The sequence below is a fragment of the Gossypium raimondii genome, chromosome 7, assembly GCF_025698545.1.
Source record: "Gossypium raimondii isolate GPD5lz chromosome 7, ASM2569854v1, whole genome shotgun sequence".
Taxonomy (NCBI): Eukaryota; Viridiplantae; Streptophyta; class Magnoliopsida; order Malvales; family Malvaceae; genus Gossypium; species Gossypium raimondii.
In genome coordinates, this window is record NC_068571.1 from 49,070,182 (window position 1) to 49,081,143 (window position 10,962).

The 10,962-nt window shown below is 34.3% G+C and overlaps 2 protein-coding genes across 3 annotated transcripts; both read right to left on the minus strand.

The window, feature by feature from the left end:
• Window positions 1-1,651: 1,651 nt before the first annotated feature.
• LOC105783222 (65-kDa microtubule-associated protein 3) lies at window positions 1,652-5,975 on the minus strand. 2 transcript variants are annotated; one of them, XM_012608739.2, is made up of 13 exons: window positions 5,806-5,975; window positions 5,260-5,343; window positions 4,913-5,119; window positions 4,589-4,840; window positions 4,276-4,485; window positions 4,023-4,178; window positions 3,789-3,948; window positions 3,536-3,687; window positions 3,365-3,452; window positions 3,147-3,220; window positions 2,974-3,048; window positions 2,540-2,828; window positions 1,652-2,303 (listed from the first exon to the last, which is right to left on the minus strand). In XM_012608739.2, the coding sequence occupies exons 2-13, from the start codon at window positions 5,329-5,331 to the stop codon at window positions 1,843-1,845; spliced, it is 2,196 nt and encodes a 731-aa protein (XP_012464193.1). In that variant the 5' UTR covers window positions 5,332-5,343; window positions 5,806-5,975; the 3' UTR covers window positions 1,652-1,842. The 2 variants fall into 2 exon arrangements, with proteins under 2 accessions (XP_012464193.1, XP_012464033.1); XM_012608579.2 differs by having other exon boundaries at window positions 5,260-5,358; window positions 5,806-5,974.
• Window positions 5,976-7,074: 1,099 nt separating this feature from the next.
• On the minus strand, window positions 7,075-10,671 carry LOC105783435 (enolase). Its single transcript, XM_012608927.2, has 17 exons — window positions 10,512-10,671; window positions 10,338-10,401; window positions 10,172-10,236; window positions 9,932-9,979; window positions 9,745-9,831; window positions 9,579-9,659; window positions 9,383-9,484; window positions 9,221-9,301; window positions 9,069-9,143; window positions 8,798-8,860; window positions 8,606-8,686; window positions 8,318-8,512; window positions 8,183-8,233; window positions 7,956-8,044; window positions 7,753-7,804; window positions 7,569-7,625; window positions 7,075-7,416 (listed from the first exon to the last, which is right to left on the minus strand). Exons 1-17 carry the CDS (start codon window positions 10,575-10,577, stop codon window positions 7,336-7,338), a joined length of 1,338 nt encoding a protein of 445 aa, XP_012464381.1. The 5' UTR covers window positions 10,578-10,671; the 3' UTR covers window positions 7,075-7,335.
• Between the last annotated feature and the right edge of the window lie 291 nt (window positions 10,672-10,962).

A 10,962-nucleotide genomic window follows, 5' to 3' on the forward strand; every position in this document is an offset into this window, starting at 1 on the left:
AATATATATATATATATATATATATAAAATATGATTTGATTTAATATTGTGAATTCAATTAATATTTTGCCAACAATCTCTTAGTAACAAGAGGCTTCCATCCCAAACAATCACATTATTCTCCTTCAATTATTTTATCTGTTAAATTTAGAGTATGAATTTTGAAATTTAGAGTATGAATTTTGGTTAAGGAAATGGTTTCACGTCCGTCTTGGAAATTTAATAAAAGTGAATTAATAAATAGCAAAGATAGAAATTTGGGGAAAGAAAATGAAAATTTCCATGCCATTTTCCAACTACTCACATCTTCGTTGTCTCTTCAGTTTAAATAAAGTTTAGTATACTAAATTAAATGAAATAAGCCAAAACGTTATATCAAATGTCAAAAGCATTACAATATTATATAATATTTAGTTATTTTTAATAAAGGGTTAAATTACTTTATGAAATTTAAATCTGATACCTACTCTCAATTTTTTTTTTTAAAATCGAAGTTTAAAATTTTTTTGTTTAAATTAGTCCTTGAATTTAGCAATTATTCTTACATTAGAGCTTGAATTTTTTTCTGGCCCAAGTTAGTCCCTGATATTTCTTTGAAACCCCTAAAGTTCAGGTCTCAATGTGAAAATAATTGTTAAGTTCAAAGATTAACTTGAATAAAAAAAAGTTCAATTCCCAATATGTGAATAATGGCCCAGTTCAAGTCCTAATATTGGAACAATTACTAAGCTCGTGTCTACTTTAGACAAAAAATCTAATATGAGAATTATTGTTAAGTTCAAGTCTCAAATAATTATTTAACTATTTAATAAATATAATTGTTGGTATATTGTATATGTAAAAATATATACAAAATGATGCAATATCTTTCTTTTTTTAAGCGGGATGCAATATCAATATTAATCATATATACTATTTTTTATCGATGTATAATTATACTAAATTAAAATTTTCAAGTCAGAAAATAAACTTACAACTTCCCCACCTTTGCTTTTGCCCAAAGAACACATAAAAAAAACAAATTAATTTATGAGAAGTTATACTTCAATATCTACAAAAAAACCTGAAAAACATTAAAATAGAAATTAAAAATATAAACTCTTAAATAATTTTTAAAAACTTAAAATAAGAAAATGAGCTAACCTTATAAAAATTAGAAAATATTGGTAAAAGTACATGAAGACCCTTATATTAGGAGTCAAATTGTACTTTGCCTCTTTATTCAAAAAATGAAGAAATTAGTTATCGTACCTTAAATCAAAAACGACCTATTAAAAATTTCATACATTTCTACTGTTAAAACTAATGTGACTAAAGAATAATAAAATAGTTACACATAACATGTCACATGTACCTCATGCTATCATATATAGATTAGCTTTTAATTGTAAAATGGACGAAATCTTTAACAAAACAATCAAATTGCTCTTTAATTTATCGTGTATAAGGATTAATTTGCCTATATTTTAAGTAAACGAGACAAAATACAATCTAACTCTTAATACAAAAACCTACTTTTACGGAATAATATCACATATTTTGAATATTCTTCCATTTGGAGAGTTTTTTTTTTTTTTTTTGTCGGAGAGATTAATATTAACATAAGGTCACCTAGTCACTGCAGTGACAAGTGACCTGGACAACCTCGGCCTCAACTAAAAGATAAAATAAAATAAAAATAACAACAAAATTCAGTAAAATGTGAAAGGTACATAGCATATCAACAGCCAATTTATAATTGACTTTTTCCCCTTACAAACCGGAGAAGAAACACAATATATATATAAAAGAATAAAATCAATCTCATTCAGTTTCAATTCAACCAAGGTTTTTTCTTAAACATCATACTTGTACCAGTGATGTTGTTACTTGTAGTGTTTCAGCAAGCACAAAAGCAAGCCTTTTTTCCTCAAACGATTGCTCAATCTCTTCAGAAATTTCTTGAACTGGCTTACCGAACGGTATTATTAATGGAGCAGGAGTCATGGCTGTCTGCATCGGAACTGACACCGTGGATGCTGGAGTCATGGCTGCTATACACATTGCCTTTGGTGTTCTGTTCTCTTCGTCAACCAAAAACGTTGTCTTCGAGGGAGTAGTGTATGGAAAATTAACCGGTTTCATTTTCTGTAAAGTTTCACCATCATCTTCTAATGTGTTTGTTGTATTGGTTTTTGAAGATACCATGGATGAGATAGGCGAGAACGGCTTACGAACCAATGGTGATTCTAGTTCATTAGTATTTACTAGATTGAACGAGTGCTTTCTTACAGGAATGTCAGCAATGTCTACGCCTCTCCTAACTGCAAAACGGTGAATGTTTCAAGGAGATAAACAAACTTATTGTAGCAACTTTTGGCTGCCTAGTATTGTGTTCATGGCACCAAGGGATGAACAAACAAATTTCAAACTGATTCCCATTTAATAATATCCAAGATAGCTTTGCTGAAACCGATTTCGATGGCTAATTACGCTAGAAAGCGGTTGAGAATTGAGATATATTTCTTGGTTGTAACAAGCAGAGACAGAGAGAACTTACAAGCTGAGAAAGCTGGAATGGCATCGTCATGGCGGTGATTCAAATGGTCATTTTGAAACATTCTCTCAGTCCTCTTATGAAGTGTTTGGGGAGTAGCCTTTGCAGAGTGAAGGGAATCAGGTTTATGAGTAGGCAGCATTGCTCCTCCCAAGGAGACTCTTCTACTGCTTGCACCTCCAGTTGAATGCCTAGGACCCTTTTTGACACTCAGGGGCTTTGATGGGCTTGGTTTTGACCCATACAGTGCCTCTTGTTCTGCTATTAGTTGTCCCTGGAGTTTCTTTTGGTCCTGGAGCACAAAAAGAATCATGCCCGACTATTAGCTAAATTTCACCAAGGAAAACGTTCATAATTTGCATAAAGCCTTGGTCCATAACTTGGTAAAACAGTATTAACGCATGCACTGCAATTGGGAACTAAGCATACTATCATACCCGCAACCTACGCCGTTCTTGCTCTTTCTCTTGTTGTAAAATAGTATACTCTTCAAGCATAGATAGCAGACGAATCTGCACAGTGTAAAAGTGTCAGTTAGATACCAAAAGCATAAGCAACTTTCTCTCCTCTTGTTATAAAGGTTCAAGTCCTACGTTATTAGAGTACTCACACCATCATACAAAAATTCAACCTCTGTTTCCTTTTCCCATGCCATTGTCTTTGAAGCCAATGCCTCCACCATTCCTGGGTTAATATGATAAACAACTTCAACACTGTTTTAGCTGATTACTCAAAACAGGTAGAAAATAGAAACTGATAGAGAGGAACTCCAAGCTTCATAATGTGAAGTTGACATTCTCAACCTTTTATCTAGAATGTATTTTTTACCTGGAAGTTTATTAACCAATGAACGGGCTTTCTCAGCACGCTTCAGTGTAAGATGAGCACCTTTCCCAGCATTATATCGGTTTTCATCCTGTTGAATAACAGACAATTAAGCAAGGAAATTACACTACAAGTACAAAAGCCTATACTCCAACAGATGACAAAAACACCCACCCTGTTATATTCCTCGAGCCAGCACTCCTCGTCACAAGCCATCAACCATTTCTCCACCCTTTCAAGTATTTCTCTCCTGCTAAAAGCTTCCTCTTTGACCTTAGCAATTTGAAGTTCAATCTGTTCTAGTATGGTAGCAGCACCAACAGCCCCTGGATAAAAAAAGAAAGCGTGATCTTCGGTAGAATGGGAGGGGAAGTGAGATTAAACTGATACTATGCTGACAATAATATAACATAGCATCAGCAGTTACCAGACTCAATAGCTTCAATGGCATCTTCTACTGCACTTTGTGAATCTGGGACCAAGTGCGTCTTCCTACATATCTCCTCCAGCTCTAATCTCTTCTTCAGGACAAGCTCTTTCATTTTGCTAGACTTTAACTCTTCCAACCTAGAAACTTCTGCCTCAACCTGCACTTACTACCTTTAGATACTTTAAACCAAGAGAAAATCAGTAAACTGGCGTTGAAACATGCATCACTAACATATTTGATGAAATCCACAGAGAGAGTGTTGGGTTCTGTAATTTCATGTTCTGAAGCAGCTATATTACAGGTAACATTCTGAAACATCTGTTGCTCCTCAATAGGTGTATCCATCAGATTCCATAATTCCAACATGGTAGTACCAAGATCTTGTAGCTGCCGTGGGTAAAAGAATCATATTATGGTCAGAGAAAAGGGATTGTGGGGAAGAGAGATATTGAAGCTTACAAAGTGCAGAAATTAACAATTTTACCCTTTGCATCCTCTGTATCTTAACTTCCTGTAACTTTTTAATCAAAGTAGCCAACTGCTCAATTGTGTTATTACTAATACTCCAAAATCCTTCGGAGTCACCTAAACTAGGATGGACCTCGGCAACTGTGAGCTTGAAATCCATGCCCATCACCAAGCAGAGTGAGTTCAACATGCTAAGGTGGTCCTCAACCTGCTTTAAACGGTCATTCTGCACAAGAAAGAGATCAGTCAGTAAGGAAAAGATATTGCATTTGTGCTAAATGCTAATGAGGTGGAATCAATAAAGAATTGAAAAATAGAAGGTTGATGACCTTCTCTTTCTCAAGTTCATTGAGCTGTTTGTGCAATTCTTCAAGTTTCCTTAAGGACAAGTCACTTTCATCCACAACTGCTTTGGAAGAAACTAATTTGGCTGATCCATAAATCTCATTTGTGATAATTTGTATCTGTTGTAAAACTTGTACAAATTGATTTCTTCTTTCTATTTTCCGTTTCTTCATTTCTTCCAATTGTGGAAGAATTTTGCTGAGTTCCTCCTTCAAGCTTCCAGCATTTTGATCTGACTGAAAATTTTGAACCAGAAGATAAGTAAAAAGTTTATTGTAATGGGAAAGTTCTCATCTTTCATTTCTTACCTGCCTAATATGCACTGGCCTCTCCCCCATTGCTGAACAGATGGCAGCAAGTTCGGCTTCAGAATCAGCAATTGTCTGTCTTAGCTGAGCTCTACAGCGATTTGCCTGATCTACCTTTCTTCTGTATACTTCCAGGCATTCTCGTTCAAGCTCAAGCAGCATTTCATCCCGATCAGTATCTGTCTCCCCAACTTCATCCCAGATTATCTAATATATTCAAGGAATCATGAAAGCGTATATATTATTAGATTATGTTCAAGCTTTTAAAAGAAAAACATGTGCATACAAAGGCATCCAAGAAAAAAAATATATAAAAGGTATCCATTGTGAACAAAGTTCAACAATACCTGAAGTTCATATAAAAGGGTTCCGCAAGTTGTTTCCACTTGAAGAAGTGGATCACTTGGCGTAGTAGACATGTTGAACAATTCCTGCCAAAACAATACCTTCAGAAACAAAAAGATTTATAAAATTGTTAGAGATAGCAGGATCAACTTTAGCTGGAAGATTGAGAAGCAGGAAAAACAAGTTGCAGAGCAGTCACTAAGTAAATAACCTGAAACTTCAAGCTTGGACTGGGACTGGGACATGAAAATCAACACTTATCTTTTCATGTTTACTAGACTAAGTCATAGTGTCATACACTCATGCTCTAAATTCTTAAGTTATAGGACTCTGAATTTCTATCAGTTTTTTACTAAATTAAATTTAAAATGGAAAGTTCTTGCAGATCAAATTTGAATTTTAGGTAAATATTAATGAATCTCTCAACAACAGAAGTCAAGATTTATTCCAAAAATTTCACACACACAAAAAGAGTTTCTTTTCCCTGCATTTTCTCGTCAGCCAAATATAGCAAGAAATTGAATAAGAAGAAAGAAGTAGAAGCAAACCTTAAGGAAAAGAGATTGAGACGAAGCTTTCCAGGTTAGGTTTGAATTTTGGATTTCCAGAAAAAAGAACAAAAATAGGTGTCCGTTGAAGAGCGGTGATTATGGATTTGTTTTTAATGATAGATTAGGAACCAAGACAATTTGAATTTCAAATCTCATTTATTTGTTTTCGACCGTTTGATTATTTTCTCACTCTGTATCCAACGCTCCTACATAGACTTTTATTTCCTAAAGTGTGATTGCCATGAAGCGGTATAAAGGACAAATATTGACCCTTCTTTTCTTTTAGTAAGGGATAATATAACATTTAGTCCTTGAATTTTATGACTCTTTTAAATTTGGTTCTTTAACTTTTTTTCCGTCCATGTTAATGTTGGAATTTTGTAAGTTTTCTTAATTTTGGTTCTTGTGATACGATATTTTTAGATGGTGGCGTGATATAATATGAAAATATCACATCATCACATGGACTAAAATTAGAAAAATTATAAAATTTTAAAATTAATGTGGAACAAAAAAATTAGAGACTAAGATAAGAAAAATTACCAAGTTAAAAGATTAAATGTTGCTTTATCTCTTTAATATATATTCAATTGTTAGACTTTCTAAATTAGTCTTGGTATAAATACATTTTATATCTCAAATTGGTATCTTTAAAAAAAAGAGTAAACTTTAAAAATAGTCACCAATTATTAGCATGTTTCTATTTTGGTCACTAAAGTATAAAAACTTCTATTTTAGTCACTAACATTATCGAAATTTAATATTTTGGTCATTCTTCCGTTAAATCACTAACTATGGCCTTTTGTTATTAGCATAATAACAAATTTAGCTCTCAATTTTACACATTCTACCAATTTAATCTTGGTTCTTAAAAGTTAAAAATTTTAAAAATTGTAAATATATATTTTTCATTTTCCAATAAAAATACATATGAATTTCCCTTTTTTAAACAACAACGATCGTCATGTTCAAGATGGGTTGAAGACTACAACCTGCATTGAAAATGGTTAGGTTTGTTGCATTTGAAGCTGTGCTTGAAGACGGACATAATTGGAGATATATAGATGAGGATAAGGTCTAGAAGACCTAATAGATGGAAGGCCATATCAAGAGCTCCACAACTAATTCCTAGTTCAATGGCATGGTTATAGAAGACCTAGTAGGTGGAAAACCAATCTCGATTAGTTGGCTGATCAATTTAAAAAAAAATCATAATTTAGGGATCAAAAAAGAAACAAATCCATAGTTAGGTGACCTGTGGTGTAGTTTACCAAAAAAAAATTGTCGGAACATTTTATAAAAAAAAATTTAATTGAGGATCAGGATGAAAATGACATTTTGAACCCCAATTCATCAGATGGAGATAGAGATGAGAAACGTCAAAGCATCAGAATGAAACTTACAAGTCTTAATCTAAAAACTGGGGGAAAGTAAAACATTGCAAAATCATTCACTTTGTGCTTTACTAGTTTTAAGGCAAAGAGCAAAAGACAATGAAAAGCCGATTGCAACATAAGAAAGAAACCATCAATATGGTTCCACTGGTGCTCTGAACTTTGCTCCTGCGTAAACTGCAGCAGCTCCAAGCTCTTCTTCAATCCTCAGAAGCTGCAACAATTGCAGTTCATATCACAAACATGTTAGTGCAATTACAGACTCTGTATTTGATTCCTAGACTAGAAACACAAAATGGAGTGTCTGAATGTGCCTACACAACTACAACCTAACAGCAATAATAGTTTATATGAGTAAGCCTTTACCTGGTTGTACTTGGCAAGACGTTCTGATCTGCACGGTGCGCCGGTCTTGATTTGGCCCTGTTATTGCAAAAACAATGCAGCTCAATAAATTACAAGAATGGAAAAACTAAAACGCATGGAACATGGACTTTTTTTTGGTGAAAAATGAAAAAAAAGGTAAAAGTATGACTAGTATAATGCTTACTGTTGCCAACCCAACTGAAAGGTCTGCTATGAAAGTATCCTCGGTTTCACCACTGCATTAGAAACAAACACTTCATTGATCTCAAATCATTTGGGAAATACAAACAATATTCCCTTAAAATAAATGACATTTTAGTTATCAAAGAGAAGAGATCAATATAGCAAAAACTAATTGTGGGGTGTTGCAGTGTGAGGAAGTCATACCTGCGGTGGCTTGCCATGACTCCCCAACCGGCAGATTTAGACATTTTTACAGCTTCAATACTTTCAGTCACAGAACCAATTTGATTCACCTGACGGTTACAGAGCACTGACAGCATCAAAAAATTTAACTCATCCAAATAATGAGCCAATAGCTACAAACAAAAATGCCACTAAATCTACATTATCCACATGGTTACTGGAACAAGGGGACAAAATAGTCAGGCTACCTTCAATAAAAGAGCATTGCACGTCTTCTCCGTAATTGCTTTCTCCACACGCTGAAGCAAGTAGAAAACATAGAGCACTTAGAAACTCCATAAAGCCAACCTCTATATTTTAATCCCCATAATTAAATCTTTTACCTTAGGATTTGTGACAAGGAGATCATCACCAACAATCTGCACTTGTTCACCAATTTCACTTGTCATTTTTGCATAGTGCTCCCAATCATCCTGATCAAATGGATCTTCAATGGAGACAATTGGATAATCAGTCACGAATGACTTGTAAACATTCTTCAAACTGTCTCCTGAAATTTTTTGCGATCCATCATTGTTCTGCAGCAACATTTCTTTGATAAGCAACCATTTCAACTTTAAATTAAGATTACAAGAAACAGGCAGATTTTAAATGAAATGGACATATTTTACCTCTTCCTTGAAATTCAAGTCATAGGTTTTATCCTTGTTATCATAGAACTCTGAAGCAGCAACATCCATTCCAATAACAACCTGTCAACAGAAAATAGTCAGTTTTTATGATAAGCTTTCAGCGAAAACACAGTAGATAATGAATTAACAATGCCATTTTAGGTTAATATACCAATTATTTCCGAAACTAACCTTTCCAGTATACCCTGCTTTTGCTATAGCTGTCTTCAAGAGCTCAAGTCCCTCTTTATTTTCCTGCATATTACAGCATCAATGGAATGCAGTTTAAATTCCTTCTTCAAATGATTGGTATCATGAGATCTATTGCTCAATAAAATCTGAGATCAGGCGTAGTAAGTCATTTCATTTTAAACATTTCTTCATCTCTAAGAGAATTGAAAGCCTCTTCATGCTAAACCCCCAACATTGAATTGGTTCATAATTAAAAGATGTACTTACAGACCTGAATGTTAGGAGCAAAGCCACCTTCATCACCGACGTTGGTAGCATCTTGTCCATACTTCTTCTTTATAACAGCCTAAAAAAGCACACAAGTGAAGACACACTACAAGGGTAGAAAACACAAGCAGAAAAGGGAGCCAGAGGAAAATCTACCTTCAGGTGATGATATACTTCCACTCCCATCTTCATGGCTTCCTTGAAAGAAGATGCCCCAACAGGTAGAATCATGAATTCCTGAAGAAGTCCAAACAGTCAAAGACTGCAATAAATAGAAAGGGCATCAAATCATCCTTCACAAAATTTTAGTAATTTTACCTGCATTGCTAGTTTATTGCCTGCATGGGAACCTCCATTGATAACATTGAATGCAGGTACAGGCAAGACCAAGGTCTTATTTCCAGCAAGGTTGGCAATGTGCTGCAAGTTAGAATATGCAGAACCAGTGAATCAACTTGAAAAACTTGGATTAGGAGAGAAATCAAACAGCTCAAGATGACAGCATGATACATGCCTGGTAAAGGGGAATCTTCTTCAACATAGCTCCTGCTTTACAGACAGCAAGTGAAACAGCCAATATAGCATTTGCTCCAAGCTGAAATTATTGAGCATTACCAAATTAAAAAATAGCAATTAAAAATAACCAGAAGAGAAAAAATGATAAAAGAATATAGCTGTACCTTTTGTTTGCACCAACCCCATTCATTAACTGTTCCATCAAGCTGTTGTACCATGAAATTATCAATTTTGGCCTGCTCTGTTGGGTCCTGTCAGCACATAAGGATTAATAAGATATAGGTTGTACACATCAATGATCTTGATCGTAGAAGATATATATAAATCATGACTTAGAGTCCCATAAAATACCTTGCCAACCAAAGCGGGTCCAATAATTGTGTTAACATTCTCCACAGCCTGAACATCATCAAGATGATGAAAACATCACAAACAGTTCAACTTCATCAATATTTTATACATATATACACACAACAGGTATTGGCATTTCATTCATGAAGTTAACAAAAGCTTATGAATAGAATACCTAGAAACGAAGAATAGTTCAAAATTTGACTCAAATCTAAAATCCTTCCAACAAAGAAAAGTTACCTTAAGCACGCCCTTTCCAAGATAGTCAGATCCTCCATCCCTCAATTCCAGAGCTTCATATATACCTTCCATAATAAATCAGGCGAGGTTCAGTGACATACATTGCATCGTACAAATTCACCGCAACTAAAACAAATAATAGTGAAGTATAAGAGAATAAAATTACCAGTGGAAGCACCACTAGGAACAGCCGCTCTTGCGACGGCGCCATCAGAGAGAGAAACATCAACCTGTTAATTTATGATTCAATTCAACCACCATTCATCCCTCTATTTATGTTTTTGGGTTTCTCTGCAACCAAACAGAGCAATAAGAAAACAAAAATAAATCAATAACTTACTTCAACGGTGGGGTTTCCACGACTGTCGAAGATCTGACGGGCTTTGATACACTTGATCGTAGCCATGGTTTGGGCTCAGTGAACTCAACTGAAGCTAAAAGCAGAATAGAGGGAAAATATAACAAGGGCAGAGAATTCAATCCAGACCGTTGATAGAGGGAAGTGACGGTAGAGATTGTTTTACTTGAACGTGAACGGGGACATACTAAAATTTGAAATGTGAGGGTAAACCTGGAATTTAATGTGACATCGCCATCAAAAGGCGTGAATTTGGCCGCCCCTGGTTCCATTAAACCAACTTTTTTCATTGGTTCAAGTATTTTTACCCAACATTGTCACCTAAATAATATATTTAATATAATAATCTAGTTTGTGACAAGTGGCACAATATTAACTTTTTCAAATTTAAAATAATTTTTATAAGTTAATTTTTTTAAATTAAGTTAATTTA